Source organism: Ammospiza nelsoni, chromosome 2, assembly GCF_027579445.1.
Source record: "Ammospiza nelsoni isolate bAmmNel1 chromosome 2, bAmmNel1.pri, whole genome shotgun sequence".
NCBI classification, from domain to species: domain Eukaryota; kingdom Metazoa; phylum Chordata; class Aves; order Passeriformes; family Passerellidae; genus Ammospiza; species Ammospiza nelsoni.
Window position 1 is genome coordinate 58,393,614 of NC_080634.1, and position 23,995 is coordinate 58,417,608.

The window sequence follows — 23,995 nt, forward strand, 5'->3', positions numbered from 1 at the left end:
GCTCCCGGATGACGCCACGCCCGCCGGGAAGGAGGGAGGGAGGGTTCGCCTTCCTCAGCCCGGACGTGACGCGTTCAGCGGCCGCCACCGGAGGGCCCCACGTGGTGGTGCGGGAGCGTCGCGGAGCGGGGTCTGCACAGCCGGTGGGCCTCTCCGGGCCCGACATGAACCCCTTCGCCTGGTACCCGCCGCCCCCGCCGGGGCTGCCTCCGCCGGGCATGCCCCCACCATTCTTCTGCCCGCCGCCCTCCTGGGACGCGAGCTTCTGGGCTGCCCCCGTGCCCTACCCGCCGCCCGGCCGCTACCCGCCGTCCGACAGCCCCTACGCGTCCGCCGACACCTACTCGCAGCCCAAGAGCTACTCCCAGCCCGCCGAGTCCTACTCGCAACCCGCCGAGAGCTACTCGGATCCCGCCCAGAGCATCCCTCCCGCCGAGAGCTACTCTCAGCCTGCCCAGAACTTCTCGCAGCCCGAGGGCTACCCGCAGCCCGCCGAGGGCTACCCGCCGGCTCAGGGATACCCGCAGTCCGAGAGCTTCCTTCCCCCTCATGGCTACAGCTCACCGGGCGCCTGGTTCCCGCCGGCCTACGGAGCGCGGGGCCCGCACCCTGGTGAGGGGCAGGGGCCGGGGCAGGAGCCGTCCCTTGGGCCCGTGGGCTCCTTCCCATCCCATCCCATCCCATCCCATCCCATCCCATCCCATCGGCAGGCAGGGGCCCCGGGGCTGTCCTGCACCCTTGGGCCTGCAGGACTCTCCTCCAAGCACGTTGGTCATGCAGTCCCTCTCTTATCTCTTCCCTAAATCCTCCTCTGTTGCCCACTGAGGTAGGCGGAGGGGGGGGTGTTTTGCCAGGTGTATCTGTGAATGGCTCATCTTTTTTTTTTTTTCTCTGTTCTGAAGGTGGAAATGGTAATTTCTCCCAGAAACGGCAGGGCAAGCAAGCGCCTGCGTTTAGTAAACATTGCCCAGAAGAAAATAACAAGCCAAAGGTACGGAGTGGGGTCCCCAGTGCAAGAGGGACATGTGCGTGTTGGCCAGAGAAAGGCCATGAAAATGATTAGGGGGTGGAGGTGAAGGCTGAGGGAGATGGGGTTGTTCATCCTGGAGAAGAGAAGGCTTTAGGTAGAACCCTGCATCATCGTTTCAGTACTTTAAGGGAACTTAGGAGAAAGATGGGAACAGACTTCATATACAGCCTGTAGTGGTAGAGCAAGGAGTAATGGTTTTAAACTGAAGCAGAGTAGATTTAGATTCGACATAAGGAAGACTTTTACTGTGAAGGGGATGAGATATTGGCACACATTGCCCAGAGGAGCTGTGACTGGCCTGTCTCTGGAAGTGTTGAAGGCCAGATTGAATGGGGCTTTGAGCAGCCTGATCTGATCTAGTCATAGACTGTCCCTGCCCATGGTGGTGGATTGAAACCAGATGATCTTGGAAGGTTCCTTCCCACCCAAACCATTTTGTGATGGTGTCAGTCTGATGGGACTTGTCCCAAGGCACTATAAGAGATCCCATTCTCCTGTCTGACCTGCTTGCCCTTAGAAGAGAGCAAACATGTGACAGTCTGTAACTCTTGAAAGATACATGTCAACCAAATTGTTACACAGGTTTATGTCACCTTGCTGTGGTGATGCTCAACTGCCTCAAGTAGTGCTCTGTTACAAGGTCAAGAGCCGGCAGCCAGATGGCACTGACGTGTGTAGTGGGAGAAGGCAGGGTCTGTGCTGCCCTCTGAACTTGTGCCTTCATGGGAGAACAGTCATGGTCTGTCTTGGTAGAGAAGAACATGGGGCTTTAGCCTAAATCTCAGAGCCCTCTGCAAGTCTGTGCCAGCCAACTGGTGTGTTTGCAGAAGCAATAATTGATTGAAACGTGGTAGTGGGAAGACCTGAGTGCAGGGTGCTTTGTTTAGAAGATAAGTAATGGGAACTTAACTTCTGTATTATGTTAGCTTGTCTTTGAAACCTTTGAAACATATAACTGCTTTATTAACAAAAATAATAATAGTGTTTCATGAAATATCTTGTAACTGCAATCCTGAGATTTCTTCTTTATTTTTTTCAGACCAAAAAGAAAAAAGAGCCAGTTTTCTCTCATTACTGTGATACCTGTGACCGTGGCTATAAAAACCAGGAGAAGTATGATGAACACATTTCACAGCATAAGCAGGTTAATGAGTTTGGCCTCTTTTATTCACACTTTCATTTTTTCCTTTGTGCCTGACAAACAGCTGTAGTCACTCTTTGAACAGTAGACATAGGGATAAGATTCCAGAGCTTTGTCAAGTATTAGTGGGGTATGAATGCTGTATGTTGGAGAGGCTTCAGCTGTATTTTTGGTTTTATTACTGAAGCCTTTTAAACTGCTTTTCTTGTGAAGTATTACTAAGTCATAGGAATTAATTCATTGACACCCCTATAGCATGTGCAGTTTTTGTGTGTGGAAACATTTAAAAAATTTCCTTTATTGAAAATTATCAAAATTTGCAAGTACCAAAATTTGAAATTGAAGAGTCTTGCAAATTTTTATCTTAGGTAAGCTTCACTTTCTCTTCAGTTATCAGATACATTGCCTACACTGGTTATTCTAAAACCAGATGAAATTTAAAAGTACATTTTCTTTGTTTGCTGTTTTTACAATCACCTTTGTTGGCAAACAGGGTAACTTACACAGCCTGTGCAACAAACTGTACATGCAACTGGCACTGAGTTTATTTGAAGTGTGCTCAAAAGCTTGTTTATAATTTGTGTAAATTGGTGTGTTTTAAGTTCTCCCTCTTATCTTGCAGTGCTCAGAAGAAGGTTGCACTTTCAGTGCCCATGAGAAGATCGTTCAGATACACTGGAAGAATGTAGGTAACCCTCTGGGCCCAAAATAGGAGTCTGTGCCATCTTTACCATGGCCCCTTTTCTCATTCTTCAGTGGTTTCCCTTCATTCATTTGGAAAGAAAATGTATCATCTCTGAGGAGTATGTGTTTCAAGACAATATTGTGGATGAAAATTTGTTAAATACTATGGGGTTTTCTTAATGGATTCATTTTATCATCTCTGTGTACACTCACACCAGTTTTGGAGGTGAAAACAGTGTGATACCACTATGCCTGACATAATGATGTTTTCTTTTTTAATTTGTGGGTTTTTTCCTTCCCCTTTTAAGCACCTGTAAAATACTTTTTCCTTAGGCACATGCACCTGGTGCTAAAAGAATAAAATTAGATAGTCCAGAAGAGATTGCTAGATGGAGAGAAGAAAGAAAAAGGTAAGACTTGTGGCCTATGGATTTGTTTTGCTGTATTTTCCCTATGTGAGCAGGAGATGACAGCTGAAGGGCAGGAGCTGCACATAACTTGCTGTTTCTGCTGTTACATTGACCCTGGAAAATTCCTGCAGCAGTGATCTGTGTCAGGATGCATGAGCCAGGAGAGTGAGCTGCAGAGATTATAATAACTTAAAAGATTATAATAGAAGGCAAGGTATCAGCTGAGAAGGAAGCAGCTTTCCCAGATGCTTGATGTGGTATCCCAGGTTAGGTGAATGTCTCATTCCTTTTAGCCTCACTACAGGTCACATTTTAGGTCAGAAGTGTTTGTGTGGTGGTTTTTAATGGCTTAAAAATCTGGGACTACTGACTACAACTGTAATGCTATGTGCACACTTCCTCAGCTAAGTTGTCCCAGTAGACCACAACAGGGAGTTTTCCTAATTCTTTAAGGGCTTGATGCTTTTTTAATGAAAGAGAACAAAAACTGTAAATGATACTGTTCTTGGGTAGTCTAACTTACATTGTATGCAGGGTGCAAGGTAAAATTCTCCTATAAGCAGTATTTCTCACTTTTTCTTATCCTGTGATATAACAGGGTGTAGCTTTTATCTTGACCAGGATTGAAGTATTTATCTCCCAGATTTGTTTTTTTTTCCTTCAGAGTTCAATGGGTTAAAATCCACACTTTCCCAGCAGGAGAAAGATGCTACAGGCTTTCCTCACTTCTATTGATAACTTAGAATATAGTCTTGCAAGTGATCAGTGCAAGAGTTTTGTTTCCACGAGCAAGAGTCCTGTATGCAGAATAGGAAGTGATATAAATTTAATTTTGAGATCAGTGGTGATGAGCTAGGGCAGTGTACTAGTCACATGGGGTTTTTTTAGTGAAAATAAAACCCAGTGGTCTGATGGAATCTTACTGATGTATCCACCTTGCATCCATGTCAGAAGACAATTTAACATGTTCTTGCTTTGAACTTCACTTCCCTTAATACATCTTTACACTGTTTTTATTGAAAAAGAAAAATGAATAGAATTTATTGTAGAATTTTTAACTGCCTCCCATCCATTTTTTTCCTGTATGGAGAAGCAAAATTTCTCCCCATGTAATTTCATTCTTGGAGGCTCTAATTTTTCTTTGGACATGGTTTCAGCTTTTTCTGCAAATTTCTCAAAGGCAAAAGGAAACCTTACCACTATGTCAGCACATCACAGCAGTCAACTGTTGCACCTGCTGTTCATTTTTTACAAATGAAAATGATCCATAGGTTCCTAAAAGAAAAACGAAAAGCTTTTTTGATTGAGAAACAAGAGATTTTCTCCCTTTTTTAAAATGCCATCATTACCCAGACAGAAGTTGGTTGTGATCTCTGCAAATATAAGTTTGGTGTTAAGATTAGGCAAATTTTGGTGCTATATTAGTTCTCCTTCCAAGGTTTCCTTTTATTCAAAAGATGCTTGAGGGCTTGGTTTTTATTTGCTTTCAGTCTACATATTGCTGTTGTGGTTGTTTTTGGTGACCTAATTTTCTAATGGTAACTCCAAGGAAGAAGATCCATACTCGTATGCAGTCTCTGAGAGAGGCTTTACTACTCGTTTCCAACTTTTCTTACACTTCTCTGTTTTGGGAAATGTTCAGGAGAGTTCCTGTCTAGTAGCTGAGGCTGAGGTTTAAGTGTTGAAATGATGTTTAAGGTGTATGTGTCAGTATGTGCTCTGCTAGAGCATTGGGGTAGTGGGAATTGAATGTAAAATTATGGATATTGTTTGTGTGGGGAGTGGGTGCTGCAAATCACAGCAGCCTTTATCTACACTTAATTGTAAGGGTGATGCTCTGCCTGGGGTGGTTTTGTTGAGCTTCTGAAGGATCTGATGTTGGTTTTAAAGGTGAATATGATTTGGCTGCAATACAGCATTGCTGAAAGCCTTTGCTCACTGCAGCACAGTAACGCCAAGAGACATAAAGTCGTGTGGTCACAGGCACCAACCAGAAAAGGCAGAATGGGATTAGGACTGTCTGAGCCAAGGCCACTAGATGGAGTAGTGCATTATCTTGGTACTTCAAGCCTTCTTGGGCATCGTATTTAGCCGTGATGGATGGGTGTAGAATGACTACCTGGGTGGCTTTTGTTACTTTTTGTACAGCGAGGAAGCTCTATGAGCATCCTTCTTTCTTTAATTAAAAAAAAAAAAGGGGGGGGAGGGTATGGGAGGCAGGCAGAGAGAGAAAGCCAGCTGGAACTTTTGTGCAGCATTAATTGGGTCACCAGCAAAGCATCATTTTAGTACTGAAGGTCTGTTGTTGAGTCACAGTAAACACTGCATTGAACAGAAAAGAGGGACACCAGAGGGAGTCTGAGCTATTAAGCAGTTTTGGTTTACAGTGACAGGAAAAAACCATTTTCATTCTAGAAGCTCCAATCAGAGCTAAGAATGAATCTTTTTAGGTCATTAATAGTTTATTCCTAATTAGGTTGCCATGATTTAATATGTGTGTTTCCATGCTGCATCCTGTCTTGCTTGTTCTTTCAGCCATTATAAATAATTACTTGCAGAGTTGAGATTTTTCTTCTTAATTAGCTGCTGTGTTGCTCAATTGTGTATCCTGCTTAAAATCTTCAAGAAAGAGCTTGTGTTTAAAGTGTAGCCTTACTGTCATAGAGGAAGGAGGAGGAGGAGAGCTGGTAGGGACTATCTCTGGATTAAGCATGCTGGATTGGAATGCTGTTTTCCTGTTGAACCTGCTGAGCCAAGAAATCTAATTAAGTCAAGAGCAATAGAGATGAAGTTCCATGGGATCTCAGGGTTTCCCTGTGTTTTGCAGACAGATGGTTGTGAAGTCTGACATCAACTTTTCTTGTTTTGATTTGTCCTGTCCCTTCCAAGTGTTGAGAAATGTGCTGTCTTCAGCATATTTTTTCTTTAACATGAGCTTAAAGAGAATTATCTGCAATGCATTTCCTTAATGTGTCAGAATGAGGTATTGCTGTCTTCCCTACTCCACAAGTGAGATCTGGGTCCTGCCAGCCCATCTGTTTCTCACCAACATTTCTTGAGCAATGGTTATTAGCAAGAATGTGGCAAGGCTGTTTTAGTGTTAAAGCGAATCATTGAATTTACTTTTGCTTAGCTCCTAATATAACATTGAGGGATTTTCTTGAGTTTCTGTGTTGCTTGTAAATTCTTCCTTTTCTGCCCCACTTTCTTTATTTTCTTGGCATTGGTTTGTTCAGATAGGAATTGTCTGTTGTATTTCCTTGCAGTACATCTCACAGGCTGAGCATGTGCTTTGTGCTTGAAGTTCAGTACTGTTAATCACACCACTTGTAATTAATTTGTGGTTTTCTCGTTGCATAATGATAATCCTAGAGTAGTTTGGAATCCTCCCTGGTGTTGTGTTCATAGTAGTGAAGTATGTAATATGGAAAATAATTTCTTGTAACTTGGTAAAAGTAGAGGAGACAAAGCAAAGTAGAAGGGATGTGTCAACAGATCAAGGTAAACATAGATGCAATAAAGTTTACTCTGATCTGCTGGAATAGATCAGCAATGAAACTGACTCAGCTAACATATGGTTAAATTAGATGTGGGAAAGTTAAGCCAAGATTGTATCAGCTCTCTTGGGTCATTTTTATTCCCTTTGGGCTGTCCATGTCTCCTTTGCTGTTGGCTGTGCATATGCAATTAAGAACAGCTCAAGAAATTTTTGAGGCATTTTGCTCACAGTGCTGTTCCTAATAAAATGATGAACTTGTGTAGCCCTTGACTCAGGAATTTGTTGTATAAACTGCTACAGAAACAGGTCTCTTTTCTGTTAGATGTCGGCAAAGCTCTGTTTCTTCACTGCTTGCTAAGAGCTGCTTTACTCCAATGTTTGTGAGAGCAAGATAAAGTATGCTGGCCTATAAAAAAAATGCATGGCTCTGGCCAGTGTGTTCATTTATCAAAAAAAAAAATCCATTCTCTAAGACACATGTGTTATTGATTAGGCTCAGTGTCACTGTTCCCTGTCTCTAGAAGCTTTAGGGTATCCTTTACCTGCATGTCTCACTTAGTTGGGATATATTTAATATACTCATCTTAACATAAAAATCAGTTTTCTGATGCTGTCAATTTATTTTGAAAGGTTTTGGATTGTAGAAGTGTGTACTGTTGGGAACTGCAGCTGCTGTAAAAGAGGGCTGCCTTCTCAGGCTGTACTGGCTTCATGAAGTCTGCTGTGCCAGACCACCACATCCTGGTTTAACTCTCCCTTTTACAATAAGTTCCTTAGGTTTGTAAAGCCCTGTGGGGATGGATGAAGCTCTTTGTATTCAAGCTCTGACAAGTTGTTTGCAAGGCATAAGTGCTGGGGTGCTTCTACTTCAGTGGTGTTTGTAGGTAACATTTTAGGAACATCATTTTCTTAGGAGAGGTGGAGGGCTTGCCATCTTAGAAGGGTGCAAACCCAAGTCAGCTCTTGGGATTTGAGCATATGGCCTTTTATGTGGAGGGGCTCAGTCAGTAAAGGCATGAGGTAAAGGCAGTGAGTAAAATGCCATTTAACGTTTGAGAAGAGATGGAAAAGATAAACACAGCCACTACAGATGCCTTCAGCTGTGCTTCTGCAGGCATACTGGGACTTGTGACTTGAGCTCTCGCCAGCTGTCAGTTACTGCCTGTGTCAGCTGGAAGGCTGGTTGAGGAGAAATCTGCCAGCCTTGGCAGTTAAATGGAACTGAAAGCCTTGGTGCAGTCCATTACAGTGGCTCGTGGAGGGAGTGGAAACTCACAGGAATGAAAGTGGGAGGCATTCATGTCTCAAATCGTGTTGAGAGAGCATGTCTGAATATGTCCTTAATCAGCATAAGTGCTGGAGCATTTGAAGACTCCTTTGCTCTAGTATTTAGGGTCTTCCCTTATACTTAAAACACCCTCCCCCCCTGCAATCTCTACAGTAAGCTTGAGGATGTTTTGAGCATAGCTACTTGTTTTATGGCTTGCTGTCCTCCTGGGAGCCTTTGTGTTTTGAAGGAAAGCACCTTCTCCTAAAACTGTGGTGCACAGGGGTCTTTGTCAATGCAAAGCTTTTGAGATTAAAGAGTTCATTGCACATTTGCTGTGTGCTGGGAGTGTTGTAACATGGATGAACAAATCTAACTAACAGGGAGGAGCAGAGGTAAAACATCACATCCCTGTGCTCACTTAGCTGTATGGCAGATTTCTGGGAGAAATCCAAAGAAAATACATCTTGACAGCTCATGTTCAAATCCTCTTAAAGAGGACTAGTTCTGTAGTGTGTTTAGGTTTGTCTTGTAGAAAAAGCTTCTCTTTTTCCCTTGGTACGTGGTTGACGCTGTCTTGAATCGATGTGACACTTAGCATTCCTGCTGTAGTATGGGGGAAATGCATGTGATAAGATTAAATATTTAAAGAAAGATCCATGTCTTTTTGATAGCTATTTTTAGTGAGAAGCTGTTCTGTGTTTCTCTTTACTCCATTTTAATAGACATCAAATATTTATTCTTTGTGTTTCTATACAGAAGCTGGGGGAGCATGTGCATGTGTTTCTTATTTACCACTTTTATCTCAAAGCCCTGGCATTTAGCTAACTAATGTTTGCAGAGCAAGTAGTGCAGCCATTTTTAGGCCTTGATGGTAATAAGCCTGCTGCCCAGGCTCTGCGTGTTAGAACCAGCGAGACATTTGTCTGGAGGGAAGGATGTTAAGGGAGGTGGGGAATGGAAGAGATGGGATGGGTTGGGAGATAATTGTAACAGTAGATTTCTTTTCATCTGCATGATCTGGCAATTTTTCTTGAACCTGGAATTAAAAAAGGGCAGTAATTCTGGTGAAGTTGAGGTCAGTGTGCGAGCACAATGCTAAATATTGCTCAAGAAGGAACTTGTGTGCTTTTCCTTGTCACATTAAAGGAATCTTGTGCACCCAGAAACTGTTCATATAGCCTTTTTTTTAAGTTTAGAAGAACTCAGCAGTTAGTTTGCTAAAGGCATGTCATTCAAATAATCCAATTGAAGCTCCATAGAAATAATGTAGGAGGACTAAATCATGCTGTAATGTGTTGGGGCAAAGAGAGGGTCCATGACTATAACCCAACTATTTGTCTGTACCTTGCTTGGTGGTTTGGTAAATCTAAGAATGCTAATGGGATATTTTTAATTTCTGTTTTGTTTTGTTCATTGCATCTGGATATGTAAGCCTAAATGCACTCAGGTTTCTATTCCTTACTAATGCTTTTTTAAGAAAGAAACAGTCTGTTGAACTTCATTGAAAAATTTAAAAAATCTGTAATGTTTATAGAGAAAGCTGATTTGGTAAAGGGGGAATTGAGGAACTACAGTGAATTCTTTAAGAGCCAGTGAAACTACTTTTTTTTCTTCTAGAAATTTTCCTACTTTGGCAAACATTGAAAGGAAGAAGGAAATGCAGACACAGAAGGAGGAAAGGGGAGAAGTGCTGACTACCCAGCAGTTTGGGTAAGTGTTTTGAAGCAAGCTTGTTGCTTTCCTCCCACTGAATTCAAATGTATGCTTTCTTACTGTGGTCTCCCAGCACTTGCTGCTTCCACTGTATGCAGAATCTGGCTGCCCTTTAAGAGAGGACAGGCCGTTTGACAAACTGCTGATGTAATATTCTTTTGTTTACTTCATAGTGCTCCAAAGTTCACTTCAGTTAAACGAAACAATAAGTACATGAAAAATCTGGTACTCTGGCTTGTTTGGGAATACCACTTTCTAGTGGCCATTCATTACATCAGCATAACCTTGGTCTCTGAAGAAGCAGTAATGGGGGCAAAAGTCATGCAACAGAATGATTCCACATGATTTAATTTTTTATTATCTGAAAATGGCCAACAGAGATTTTGTTCTTACTCTCTCTCCTTTCTGATGATAAATCAGTAGTCAAGTGAAGAGGGGAAGAAGATAAAGATGATGGAGGGCAGTAAAAAGAAGCAGCACTACTTAAGTTATAACGAAAACCATATGAAAATAAAGTTAAACCTATCTGCTACCATTGTTCTGAGCTAGTGCTTACTCGTCTTGGATTTTTATCTGTTCACTGCCTTATAAATTATTTTCCAGCATGGTTTTGTTCTTCTCTCTCAATTTCATTGTTAGGTGGAACCAGCTAACTTCATTAGCTCTGCTTTAGGACCTGTGGGAAGATTGGTTTTTAAAAAAAGTTGTTAAAACGAGCCACACACTCCTAAAATACTATTTGATTAATCTGGAATGACTGAGCTGGAAGGCAGGAGCAGACTCAGTCCTAAGGGGCTCTTGCTAAATGCCATTTTCTGCCACATGGAAGTGCAGCTGGGGTTTGCCTAGCTTTTTGTGTAGGGGATGACAGCAAACAAAACAAAACTTGCTAACTTGCACCATGGAAAAATGGTTGAGTTAGTGCAGAATAAGAAGTTAGTGTAATTTATTAAATGTGGACAGTGCAAATTACCTTGTTGCAGCATGTTCTTCAGAAGATCCACTTGCCTGCCCCCACTCAATCAGTTGCCTTTCATACCTGAAAGGAAAGGTTTATAGAAGACTGAAGTAAAACTTCCTTTTAAGTTTTAAGTTGCAGGAGTGCTTTACACCCAAGGAACCAAACCTGGGCATTGAAACTCAGGCTGCAAACATATATATTGTATATAGAACATATATATTATGACATTTCTTTGTCACAGTAACAAACTGTGGTTTTATTTGCTAACTTTTGTAGCTGTGAGTCAGATGTATCAAGTAGCCTTAAATGGCCATCAGCAATTCCATGCTGTTACATTTGTTAGGAGGTTTGTATCTGGAAAAGTGTTTGGGGAAAAAAAGCCCTCAAAATTGCAGGTTCGTCACTTCCATGTAACAACTTTTTATTCTAATTCATTCTAGAAATCTCTTCTTTTTCTTTTCTCCCTCCCCTTAGCACTCTACGCTTGGTGAGCTCTCCATAATCTGTCATTTCTGCTTTGTATATCAGCAGTAAAGATTCTGCAATTGGTGCTTATCTGGCAAATTTACTGATGTGTGAGGAAAAAGTAGAATACAGCTCGTTCCCTGCAAGCTGTACTATTAAAGCAAATGGCTAAGAAGACTTAGAAGGATTAGATGCTTAACACTTCCATGGTGCTTTTCATTTGTGGTTGTCTGAAGTGCTTTGCAACTCCTAAGTCTCAGCATCCCTGTGTGTGAGATCAGAGATGCAGAAGGACCACTTTGGAAGCCTGTCTGGTGTCTCACAACACCTGAGTAATAGTGCACAGCTCTCCATGCCCTCTGCATGGAGAGTGAAGGGCAGGATGTCTTCCACAAGGGAATGGCAGAAGGCAGATACCAGGCTGGTGTTTGCTGGGACATGTTTTTGACCTTGAGGTTTCTTTCTGGGTGTTTGAGGCCCCAGAGAATTTAGATGGTTGGTTTTAACCCTTGGTCAAGGACAACAGCTTTAATTAACCTCGTATTTGCTCGGTATCTTCTAGGTTGTACAACATGCTGAATTTAGAGTATGGTTGGACAAATTCAGAAATGCAGTTTTCTCTCTTGTTGGAGTTGAATCATAGGAGATAATATTAGCCTTTTGTGGGTGAGGGACTGATGCACAGGAAGGCAGTGGCTTGCCACTTGTACCACAGGAACACTGTGGTGGGTGATGCCATCAGGGATGAGCAATCAGTGTTAGACACTGTCATGAAGTGACTGGAGAATGAAATTAAATATGTTTTGCTGTGATATAAAGTAATTTTGTGTGCTATGACTGGCCTTGTTCTCCTCTAAAGAAGGACTTGATAAATCCAGAAAAGCATGGAAGAGAGGAATGCTGGTAGCAGGAACATTTCTGAACAAAGTAGTGGGTGGCTTGAAAGGGCTGCGTGATGGAGACCTAGAAAGATTGCATAGGTGCAAGAGGTGAATAAAGTGTAGTTATACACTGATTCTTGTAACTCAAGAAGAATGGGTTACTAAATGACTTGTTTAGACCTCAGAATGAAGACAAACAAAATAAGTCCTTTGTCAAAAAATATTAACCTTGCTGCAAGATTTTAGCAATGCCAGACATGAACACAGCATCCCACATGAGAGATAATAGGACATCAGCTGTGCTGAAGGTGAGGCTGAGGCAGGGAGGGCTGATCAGAACAAACCATGGGGCTCATTAAGGACAGGAGATCTTGTGTAATTTTTGCTGTTACAGTCCTGTTTTCCTGAATTAAGTTTCTGTTGCTTGGAAATAAATATTTTCAGAAAGCTTCAGCTGTCCCTTCTATATTTGCTTTTCTCTCTTGGTCACATTGATTCTTATATCTATAGAATTCAACCAGAGTTTAAGCTTTCCAGATATCTTCCTCTAACATGTGTTTATAGGACAAACCTGGAAGATAATGGAGCTGTGAAAGATAAGTGGTACCAGTATGCTGTGCTCTTCCTGTATTTCAAGACTTGTTCTTTTGTTTCAGGTCCTAAAACATGCATTATTCTGATGGACATTTCTTTTATTCCTTTTCCTTGGAATGGGAAAGATGAATGGCATGTTGGTTGGAGGCGGGAGTAGGTAGTCATTGCAGCTGATGGTGTCAGATGGCTGAATGGATTTGGTGCAGCAAGATGCTTCTCAGAACTGTAACTGGAAAAAAGAGACTTCAGCAGTGAAACAATGTTTATAGTATATGCTCTCCTTATAACTTCATGTTGCCTCTGTTTTGAATGGCTTTAATGCTTAAGTGAAGATTTGTTGACTTTGTTATCTGAAATGAGAACGCCCTGTCCTCACACTGCAGGTTATCGAGGAGCTTTCTTAGCCCATGTACCCTTGGCCTTGTTGAAAACTGAAACCAGAAGTCATGAGATTCAAACTGTTCATTCAGTTCCTGCTTTGTCCCATTGCCCTGCCTGAGATGAGGTGTGACTGATTTTATGGTCTGTCACCTCGTGTTAGCTGAGCTGGTGTAAGTCCTGGCATCATTCTGTGTTGCTGAACCTTAAACAAGGGCCTGAGCCATTTGGTTACATCAGTTGTTTTTATTCTCATAGCTTATCATCTGTATGAGCTTTCTGTTTCTATTCTCCAGCAAAATGAAGGGGATGTGGAAACCTCCAGAAAATGGAGAAGCTCTTGGGCATCAACGAAGACACAGGAGAAGACAATGGCGTCCATTCTGGAAGAAATTTAGGAAAAATGGTGGCGATTGTCATGGACCTAAAACTCAAAATGAAGCCAATGGACCAGAAAACAGCACATGTGAAGAGGAGCATGAAAAACAAAATGCTTTGGCAGGCCAGGCATATGAGAAAGACGTGGACCCTCTTGGTCTTCTGGCAAATGGTGATGTTGGTAAGATGAAGGAACTTAGAGAAGTTTTATTTAAATGATTGTTTTAAGTTTAGATGCTGAAACTTTGTGCTTGCTAGTCACCATTTTGGAAGTCTGACATGAAGTTTTGTGCAGCATTACATGTTCGGATGTAAATATTGTACAGTAGTCTAAAGGCCATGCAGCACCAACCTAGGTTGCTAAATTAACATAAAAGAGATAAGAAAATACTTATAAAACCAGAAGAAGATTAAATACTTGAACAGCCAAATTATTTTTAAAGACTGTTAAATATCCCTTTGTGGTTTTGAAAGCAACAGTATTTAGAAAGTGAAAACAAATGGATTTCCTTGTATGAGTCAAGTGAATTACTTAAAATGTCAGTATTTTACTTTTAATTCTGTTCTTTGCTGTATTATTACTCTTGATATTCTCCATATGTGTGTGTTTTTTGAAGTATTCCTGCTTAGTTTTTCTGGGTTTGGTTTTTTGTTGGGCTTTTTTTTGTGAGCACATCTTGTTTCCTCATGCTGGCAGCAATATAAATTCTTCACATCTAACTATTTATAATATAGTCAGCAGTACTCCTAGAATATGGCATGTAAGCTGACTTATACTCTGGCTATTTTTAGCAACAAGGGTAGAATAGATTCCCTGGAAAGATGTCTGATGCTGAGTTTTTCCTCTTGAAAACATAATCTTCAATTAGTGAGAACAAGAACTCAGCATCCCTATGCAATTTGTTTACTCCATTAATCTTTGCATGTTGGGAAACTTAAGTATGCTTAAATATCTCTATATTTCCCTGCAGCATTTGTGTTTTACTTAATGATAAAAGGTCTAATTATGCCAAAGTACAGCTAGTGACCTCTCTTATAGTAGGTAGAAAAGGAATGTGGTCGCCCTTAATTAAACAATATTAAAGCTAGTTGCAACTTTTTATACAACTGAGAAAGATAGCCAAAACAAATAATAACACACACAATATAACTAAGTAGAATTTAAAAAAAAATATACAGCCCAAATCTATGATTTTACTGAATAGGTGCATCTTTTTGATTCTCCTTTTTTTTTAATTTCCCCTGATTGGCTTCTAAATCCTTCTCCTCCATCTCAGAACTAAATCCAGCAAGACTTCAAAACGTTTTATGAAATCCTCTCTCTCTCTTTACCTACACTCAATAACAAGACTTATAATTCTATTTGGTATGCAGAGGAGGAAGCAGAAAGCTCACCTTTCTGCTGAGCTTCGGGAAAGTTTTTGGGGGGTTTTCTATCAGGCCATTGCGCAATGGTGCCCAGGTGTGTGTGGTGCTGAGATGAGGATTTGGCAGCAAGGCTGGCTGTTGGCAGGATTGTTGGGAAAAATCCCTCTTGCCTTTTCTTTCCCTGCAGAATCTGACAAGGATGAGGCAGCTGAGGAGGATGGAAGGCTGGGAACGACAGTTGTCCCCAGGCAGGTGACCTCTGCCCTTAGCTCGCTGTCGGTCAACTATGGCAGCGCATCCGACAGTGAGCCCGAAGGTGTGTGGAAACAACTTCTGCCCTTCTCCTCTCCCCTTCTGCCCCGTGTCACACTGCAGTGATGGGGACTGCAAGCAGAACTGTGGCTTTTTTTGCTGTCCTTTTCTCAGTAGCACGTCCTGGGTCGAGAGAGGAGGCATAAAATGTCTTTGATTAAGTTGTGTGTCGTCAAATTTCCCAAGTCTTTTCTCCCCTAGTTGGGGGAAAATAAGGAACCTGTTTCCAGTCTTGCTTCAAATCATGTTTGAATAGTGCCAGGAAAAAGCTGTTATTGTCACTCCATGAACTAATTTCCACATCCTTAAGGGCTTTTTCCATAGAAGGCTGCTGGGTGTTGCAATAGGACCTGAACTCTCTGTTACTTGTATTTTGTGCTTCTCTGAGCGTATGCATCAGTGGATGGTGAGGGATTGCTGCTGCTGCTTGTTTTTGCGAATATTTACTAAGCCCTACTTGCACTGGGTGGCCTACCAAAAGTTAGAGAGCATCTAGCAGACAGTGATTGAACTTGGGCATCCTCTGCCCTAACTGTATCATGATTTTCTCAGCAGCCTAATTTGCAGCAATCTATAATGTGAAGCATGGTACTTCTTAAGTGATAAGAAGGCAGAAGTTTGAAAACCTCAATCAGGTGTTATTCCTTTTATTTTTCTTTTTGTGCTATAGAATCGAAATACCTTGTTTTCCTTTCTGTGAATATTTAGAGATTATTCTTTGTATTTAGAAAGAAAACCCAAGCCAAACAAAACCCTCCCTTCCTCCAAGTAAACCTTGAATATCTTCACATCAGGTTGTGTGAGCAAGAATAGTACTAACGAACTGCCAGTGCATGGGGATATGAGCATGTTGAAGAGGCTTTTAAGTTTGAGATGAAAGTGTGTTCTTTTTCTTTAAGAAATCCCTGTCAAGACTGCAACAAAAGCTGAGAGAAACCAGGCTGTGCTCAGAAATACGCCTCAAACTACTCCTGCTCCTCAGAGTCGGAAACCAAATCAGAACCGCCCAGAGTGCGCAGGCACGGCGTTAAGGAGCTCGAATTCGAACGCACGTCCCCCCAGAGGGCCTGATAAGCGGGGCAGGAAAACATTACCTTGCCTTCCCAAGCGCCGTCCAACTCTGCTGGAAATGGTAAGAGGCTAAGATAATGTCTCCTGTGCAAGAGTGCAACCTTTGGGAATGTTTCTCCTCTTCCCTGCGGGAAGTTAGAGCAGTCTGTTAGCACAGGGCCTGGCTTAAGAATAGTAAAGGGAGCGTTTCACTTGGAGGAGGTGAAGATGCTTTAATAGACAAATAGAAATACCCTGGCATGCATTCAGGTAACAACCCACTTTGGTAAGCAAGAGATGACAATGAATCACGTGTCTGAAATGAGCTGCACAAGGAACAAACCCTTCCCTTCCCCTCCACTCCCCTCCCCTCCTGCAGTATCCAGTAGGTTTGGATGTAATCCCAGCAGCCATGATCTGATCTTTTTGCTCCCAGCTTTGCTGTTCAGCCACCTTCCTCTGCTAGAAGACCATACAGTACTTCTTGCACATGCAAAGAAATCTAGTTGGGAAGTGTGTGCGTGGCTTAAAATACAGAGTGGTGTTTAGCTGCAACCTGTTTGCAGCAGGGCTTCTTCTCTGGGCATGTTTTGATCAATCTGAGGAAGGGACAGCACCCTGAAGAGCAGCAGGTTGGTGTCTCAGAAGGGTAGAAGGAGGTTTGTTGGGGTGAGTCCAAGGTATTCCCAGTAGTAGTGCAGAGCAACCCATTTGGCCACAAAGCTTGGTGTCTTTCTTTAGAAAGCTCTGACAAAACCTTGGAGCTTTTTATTGTATTTATTACTCAAAAGCAGTACTACTCTTGTGATTCTATAAATGGCATAAAGCTCCTCCATCAAGGGAGAACTTGCAGTGGGCAAAAGACAGGAGAAAGGGTGTCACTGACAGCAGAGCTCTGAAATAGCACAGGATGTTTCAGCAAGAGATACCTGATAAGGTACAACCCAAGCTGCTGATGTGGGAGAAATCCTTTGGTAGTCTTTTTAGCACAGAGTACCATTGCTGCCAAGAATTAACGTTCCTAGTGGCTGAAAAGGAAGTGTTTGTCCCTTGTGTAGCTCCCTAAGCATGCAGTTGCCTTTCTCACTTGCTCTTCAAAATTTTTGGTGATCAAAGCAGTGATGTCTCTGGAAGAAAGTCAGATGAAGTCCCACATACTGAGAGAAGCTGGCAGTACATAGGAAACCTGAGTTGAAGCTTGCCAGTGTAGTCCATTTCCACTAAAATTGCATTTTAGTGAGGTTTTTTACCTTTTCAAATTGCTCAGAGTTGTTTTTAAAGAATGTGTACTGTGGCTGTGAATCACAGAGGATGGCCTGAGGTTTGTTGGTAGGCTTCCACTGTCATTAAAAATGGTTAGTGTGCAAAAACCTTGAGAGGGAGTGAGGTTGAAATTTTACAAAATTGATCCAAAAAGTGCTTTAGAAAGCTAAAAAAAGGTTGTTGTATCAATGATGCTTTAAAAAAAACCAAAAGTGAGGTAGGAGAATAGCTGCAGGTATCTCTTAGCAGTCATTTGGCAGTGAGCTTGGGCACTACAAAAACATGTTTATTGTGGACATGCAAACACTAATGTGTATTTAGTCATTCTCTGTGCTGACAAAGTCAAAAGCTTGTGTACTGTCACTCCACTGATACCCATCCCTGCATTAAAAAATCAACTACAAAGAAGCAGTCTTTGATAGGGTAATTTCTGCTGCCCTGCTGGGCCCTAATTTGGCCATTTGGGAATTCACCAGTTTCTCCCAGTCAAACAAAGAGAACATCACTCTGTCCCTTGTTTGCCCTGAAGTACATCTCCTAGTTCATATGGAAGATTCCTGAAGGCTCATTTTAGATGTCAGCTGCTTGTAACACCTCTTAGCAACTGATCTAAGTAAAAATACTCAGGCTTAAAAGTGGCTGGTTAAACCACTGTTTAAACTTGTAACAACAAAAAAAGCTTCTTGGTGACATTACTAGCCAAGCTTAGCCAAATCTGCAGTGTGTAATACAGCTCTACTGCAACTGATCAGGTAGTTACAAATTTAGCCTCTTGGCTCAGATTTTGTTTGTTCATACTACTAGTTCTGCTGACACTCACATTGAAAAAGGTTCATTTGGCTCTCTGGCTGATAGGTTTCTTTTTCCTACTACCAAAGTGAACCTTAATGAGGTTGAAGTCAATGAGGAAGGCCTCTAGCATATTGATTAAGCTACTAGAATTAGGTTGGTGTATGTATTATAGCCCAGACCAGTTACTGCTGTTTAAATCTATGGTCTGGTACCTGATGAAAGATGCCCTTTCCTTGTATTTATCTTTTACTCATAAGGGGTTTAAATTAAAAATGCATGGGATATGAAATTGCAGATATGGTATAACTTAGAAAGTGTGAAAAGTGATAATAGACCTGGTACCCTGATATACTGGAGTGCATGGCCTGGTATCACAGTCTGTGATTTGAGAACATCATTCTCTGGTATGGCAGTCTCCAGCCCCATGTGTCCAGGGCCTGTGTGAGGGACCCAACTGTTTAATTTGAAAGATGTTGGAAATCACTGAGTAGATCGGTATATGTTGCTATGCTTGTATCAGCTACAGAGCAATAGAGGGAAATGTGCATCAGCTTCTCTTTTTTTTTAATTTCCAGTTACTGGCCCAGGACATCCGGCACGAGAGGAATGTGATTTTGCAGTGTGTTCGATACCTCATCAGAAATAACATGTTTGGACTTCATCTTAAAACAGAACCACAGGCTGAAGCAGAAACTGAACAGTCCCCTACACCTACAGCAGAGCCTTCTATGGAAAAACCTGATGAATCTAGTTGTTCTTGTAGCTCTGACCTTCAGTTAGAAGGAGGACAAGAAGATGCATTATTAATAGCCCAGGGTGAGAAGGAACCTGTGGATCAGACTTCACAGATGGCTCAGTTGGCAGATGAGGACACTTGGGAAACCCCATCAATTCACTGTGAAGGGGCACCATAGAGGATGTCTCTTATGGACAGTAAAGGCTCACATTTTCTACTCAACTGATGCTTTTTGAAAGACATCAGTGTAACAAAAAATCGTTAAAGTACATACTGAGAGCTGTTGAAACCACTTTCCTAATCTGTTCTGCCCTATGTGGCCATTTCCTTGGAAAACATGTTGAGTAATTCCATATCCACATGGCACAAAGGCAGCAGTGACACAGAGTATGACCTTCCCTAGAGTAGAGGCAGATCCCTGCTCTAGAGCTTCAGAGTTCTGAGTCTCTTACCTTCTTATGAAACGTGTGTGAGTCCATCCCCAGAGCCAAGTAGGATGGATTTTCTTCATGTGAAGTCATGGTCCTGTGTGTGTGGAGTATCTTGAGTGTCCAGAAGTATTTCAGTGTACTTTCAAAATGGCAATTCAGTGCACACATTGTTTCACTTCAGGTTTTACAAGATATATCCAATATAAATATAATATAGCCAGTGTAAAATATGGAAGATATACTGACCTATCTCAAAAAGTACTGCTTCCACCAGGAGCCTCTTCCTCCCTGAATTAAGTTGCTAATTGAGCAGAGGCATGGAAATGAGGGTGAAGGTTTTTTTTTTTTTTTTTTTTTTTTTTTTTTTTTTTTTTTAATAAATAAAAAGACATACTAAGACATACTATAACTGCTTGCATCAGTGCTGGATTGCTGGTTGAGCTCAGGTACCCAGTATTGAGCTTTAACTTCTGTTACAGTTATTGCCTGACAAATTAACTCCTGAAGCAAACCCTCAATGTCATTATCAAAGGTTAGAAAGCTTACCAAGAGTTACTGGTTACCTTTTGTGTATACATTGGGAATTTATTGGTTGGCCTTCTGGAAGAATGCCTTGATACATTGTTACAATGCTCCCAGAGATTGGTTTTCTTCATGGGTTTGTGCATATGTCCATAGTGTTGTGTGCGCTAAAAAAGAAGCATCAGCCAAGGTTTAGAAACAAATTGTCTTTTGATTATATTCTGCATTTGTTTGTCAGAATGCTTCTTATTAGGGGCGGGTGTTAGTTTGTCACATTGACATGGAAAACACACCACAAAAATAATCTGTTCTCAAAACCTCCACTTCAGAACCTGCTCTTTGTCTTTTAGTCATGGTTAAATGTTGCCATTAACTCTCAGGGACTGGCTTATTTTCTTTTTCTTTGGTAGAAGTCTAGCCTTCCATTTCACCACCTGAAATAGGGAGACTCACATGGGGTATTTTTATTGCCTAATAGCTATATTTTCTTTCCTTTAGTTCCTTAATTTGTGCCACAGATCTCATTTGTGGAGTGTAGGAAACAAGAGCTAGTTGAAAATTCTATCCTGCTGCTCCTCTATTTATAACTACAACTGCACATTGTGTTTGTAATGCACTGTCTAAATTTATGGAATTATATAAATACCAACACCCTTGTAAAAGTTGTGTGTCTCAAGGATATATGTGCAGAATAGAAGCAGTGATCATAAACATTTATATTTCCAAGGCAGATGATTCATTCTTCCCATGATGATCTCACGAGCCATCTCAATCTCACTGACTTGCCTCTGGCTCTTACAGTTTTACTGCAATGAAAATACCAACGAAGAACACTCAGCCACGGAGATCTGGCACTCGAGCAGAACCTGGTTTCATAGTGGAGTAGTACCAGTGCTGTTGAAAGCATAAGTAACAGCTGCAGGAAGAGAAATGGATGTCTTAAATTTGCTATTAAATTGCACTTTAAACAACCCTGTGTCCTATCAAGGTGATGGCAGAGCTTTCTTTGACTGTACTCTTTGACCTTGGGTTTAAAAAGACAAAACTTTTACCAAGAATTCTTCATACAATATAGTTGTCACTATGACTTAATATTATTAAACTTTCACACAAAACCAAAACCTTTGTCAGAAATTTTTTTTTTAGTCTGTTTCATATAGATAGAGAGAAGAAGGTTTCTTTATAGGGGGATCTGTACATGGCATAAACCAGAAGTTTTAACCAAGGACTTGTTGCATACATGAAGAACTGCCATTTTTCTCCTAACAAGCCATTTCTGCCAACTCATATAGCAGCTATGTGGAGACAGACACTGCAGTGATGTCAAACCCTGAATTGCAGTCTTGGTCAATGGTAGGAGGTCTCTGTCCTTTCCTCTTCCCCCACTTCTGTTTTTGTGCTCTTCCAGACCATGTTCACACTTCACAGACCCCTTCCTGCTCATCAAGATTGTGCTTTCTTAGTACTTTGGATTCAGCCTTTGTATAGGGAAGCTGCCATAATGACCTTCTCTGGTACTCTCAAATGCCTGCAGGCTTTTCTGGTCCCTGCAGTTTTATCTGCTCTGGATTAGCAGAGGTGGGTTTTGTTCACTTGAATAAAATACCTCTCTGTGTCTGTAAGAGGAGCCTGTTGTTTCCGGCATGCTGCTGGAGCCAGTGCTTTGTGTAGCTTTTTGCTTTCTAATTGTCTTGATTTGGGGTGGTAGTTTCTTAAAGGTTTTTTTACAGTGTTATTAAGAAAAAAAGAATCCTACTGCTCAGTCTTTGTGACTCATTTTAGATAAAAATATTCCAGTGACAACCTTCACACTTCTGAAATTTTATTTTTTATCTTTCTTCTTTTATAACTTAGCTACTGAAAATGTAGTTGTAGGCGTCTCGTTTAAATTCAGTTCCCTTGGGCTTTGCTGGTTTTTGTTTGTTTTAAACCCATCTCACCTACTGAGCTAGAAGAGTGGAGAGAGGGAAGAAAAAAAGGAGGACAACTCATTTGTGGAGGTGCAGCTTAGGCAATTGAGGCTTGCCTCTGAGCAAAATCCTTTGTGCTACAACACAGCTGCTCCCGGGAGAGTAAGGGAAACAAGTGGTGTGTGCATTTCTTATCTGTGTGACTCCTTGGTCAGTGAGGGCTTTTGCACTGATTTTGCATGTTGATGTTGCAGTCCTTGCACTGAAAGCTCAGGAGAGGGGGTGGTTTGATTAGCCCTGCGCCAAGGGGAGCTGCTGTCCCTGCTGCCAACACTCTGGTCCTCTGTGTCACAACCGGGTGTCCCTCGTGTTTCCCCTTGTTCCTGTGACTGCTAATCCAAGTCATGTGGTGCAGTCATTATTCAGAATGACAGTCAAGCAGTCCTAGCAGATCTTTGGTGTTTGAAAAATGTTGAGGAATAAATACAGGCTCTTTGGGCTCATTGTTTTGTCAAAGGCAGAAGTGTGCACTGGAATGCTGCATTCCCCGAGCTCTCTATCCAGCGTACTGCATTGTTCTGACTATCTGTGAAAGCACAAGACTATTGGAGAAAGTTCATGAGGGCTGGAAAGAGAACAAGTGTCAGTTCAGGAGGATCTCAGGCCCTACAGGCTCATCAGCTTCACATTGACCCCACTGAAGGTCAAACATATGAGCCTAGAAATTATTTCCAGACATAGTAAAGACAGTAATAGAATGGTTTGGGTTGGGAGAAGCCTTAAAGATCATCTGGTTCCAACCCTCTGCCATGGGCAAGAACACCTTCCAGTAGACCACATTGCTCAGAGCCCCATCCAACCTGGCCCCTGAACACTTCCAGGGATGGGGCATCCACAGCTCTTCTGTGCAAACTATTCTAATGCACACCACCCTCACAGTAAAGAATTTCTTCCTAATATCTGAAATACAAGAAGGTGGTTGGATTTAGCCAGCAGTGTTTTATGAAGGAGGAATGCTTTATCACATGGCTAGTCTTTTACAGAGAGATTCCTTGCTTGATTGGCTGAGGAGAGGGCATCAGATATTGCTCATTGTAGATTTGACAAGGCTTTAGATGCTGTGTCCTATAAAATCCTTTTTGGTAAGGTATGGGTTGGGTAGGTGGATAATGAGGTAGATTGAGCACTTGCTGAAGTGCCAGGCTGAAGGGGTTGTGATGAGTCACCAACAGGTTGGAAGTGATCCTTTCTCTCTGTTCAGCACTGGTGATGTCCATCTGGAGTGCTGGGTCCAGTGCTGGGCTGCCCAGTGTAGGAGAGACATGGACATACTGCAAGTCCAATGCAGGGCCACAAAGGTGATGAAGGGACTGGAGCATCTTCCTTATGGGGGGAAGCTGAGAGAGCCTGGAGAAGAGAAGGTTCAGGGGGCTTTTATCCATGTGGATAACACCTGATGGGGGAAGTAAAGATGTAGCCAGGATTTCCTCTCTAGTGCCCATGGAGAAGACTTGACAAAAGCACCCCTGATGGAAGGAAATGCAGGAAATTTCTTTTAAATATCTGAAGTAATGTTTTTACTGTGAGAGGTGCCAAACACTGAAATGGATTGCCCAGAGATGTTGTGGCATGTCCATCCTTGGGGATATTCAAAACCTGATGGGATGCAGCCCTGAGCAGGTTGTGTGGGTGAGAGTTGGAGGGATGACCTGCAGAGGTGCTCACCAGCCTCAGCTGTGCTGGGACTCTGCAGGCTGAAGTGGATGTGCTGCTCAGATATTCTTGTTGGTGCAAAGCACTTGCTGTGAAGGCACTGTCCCTAATGAAATGACAGAGCAGACAGATCCCACGGGCTGCCCTGCCTGCACAAGGCTGATGGACTGCATCAAGCATAGAAGAGAAGCTCCAAGCTCAGCACCTGCGACAGCTGACACAAATCCATGGCCTACATTTGTCCCTAGTGTTTCTCCTTGTGCAACCTTGAACTTCAGCTCTGTGCATCATTTTGCAGAGAGGGATGCTAAATCCAACACTTTAACTTTCCCTGCAGTGCAATTTGAGATGGATGAATGAAAAATGCTGTGTAAGTGTTGGGTTTTGCTGTTACTTGGTGAGGTGAAAAAGAGTCATGTTGGTCTGGGTATTCACTGGTGTAGTCTGGGAGTGCTCAATACCTGAAAGACACTCCCACTCTCCCTACTCTTCAT

General features: G+C 42.1%; 1 protein-coding gene across 1 annotated transcript; it reads left to right on the forward strand.

The window, feature by feature from the left end:
- The first annotated feature begins 8 nt into the window (after positions 1 to 8).
- On the forward strand, positions 9 to 19,704 carry NUFIP1 (nuclear FMR1 interacting protein 1). The gene is given in 13 exon segments (XM_059494086.1): positions 9 to 26; positions 29 to 89; positions 92 to 138; positions 141 to 612; positions 903 to 991; positions 2,070 to 2,174; positions 2,794 to 2,856; positions 3,189 to 3,265; positions 9,652 to 9,744; positions 13,323 to 13,585; positions 14,960 to 15,088; positions 15,984 to 16,216; positions 18,765 to 19,704. Coding segments are annotated over 13 exon segments (1,989 nt in total). The 3' UTR covers positions 19,104 to 19,704.
- Positions 19,705 to 23,995: the final 4,291 nt, after the last annotated feature.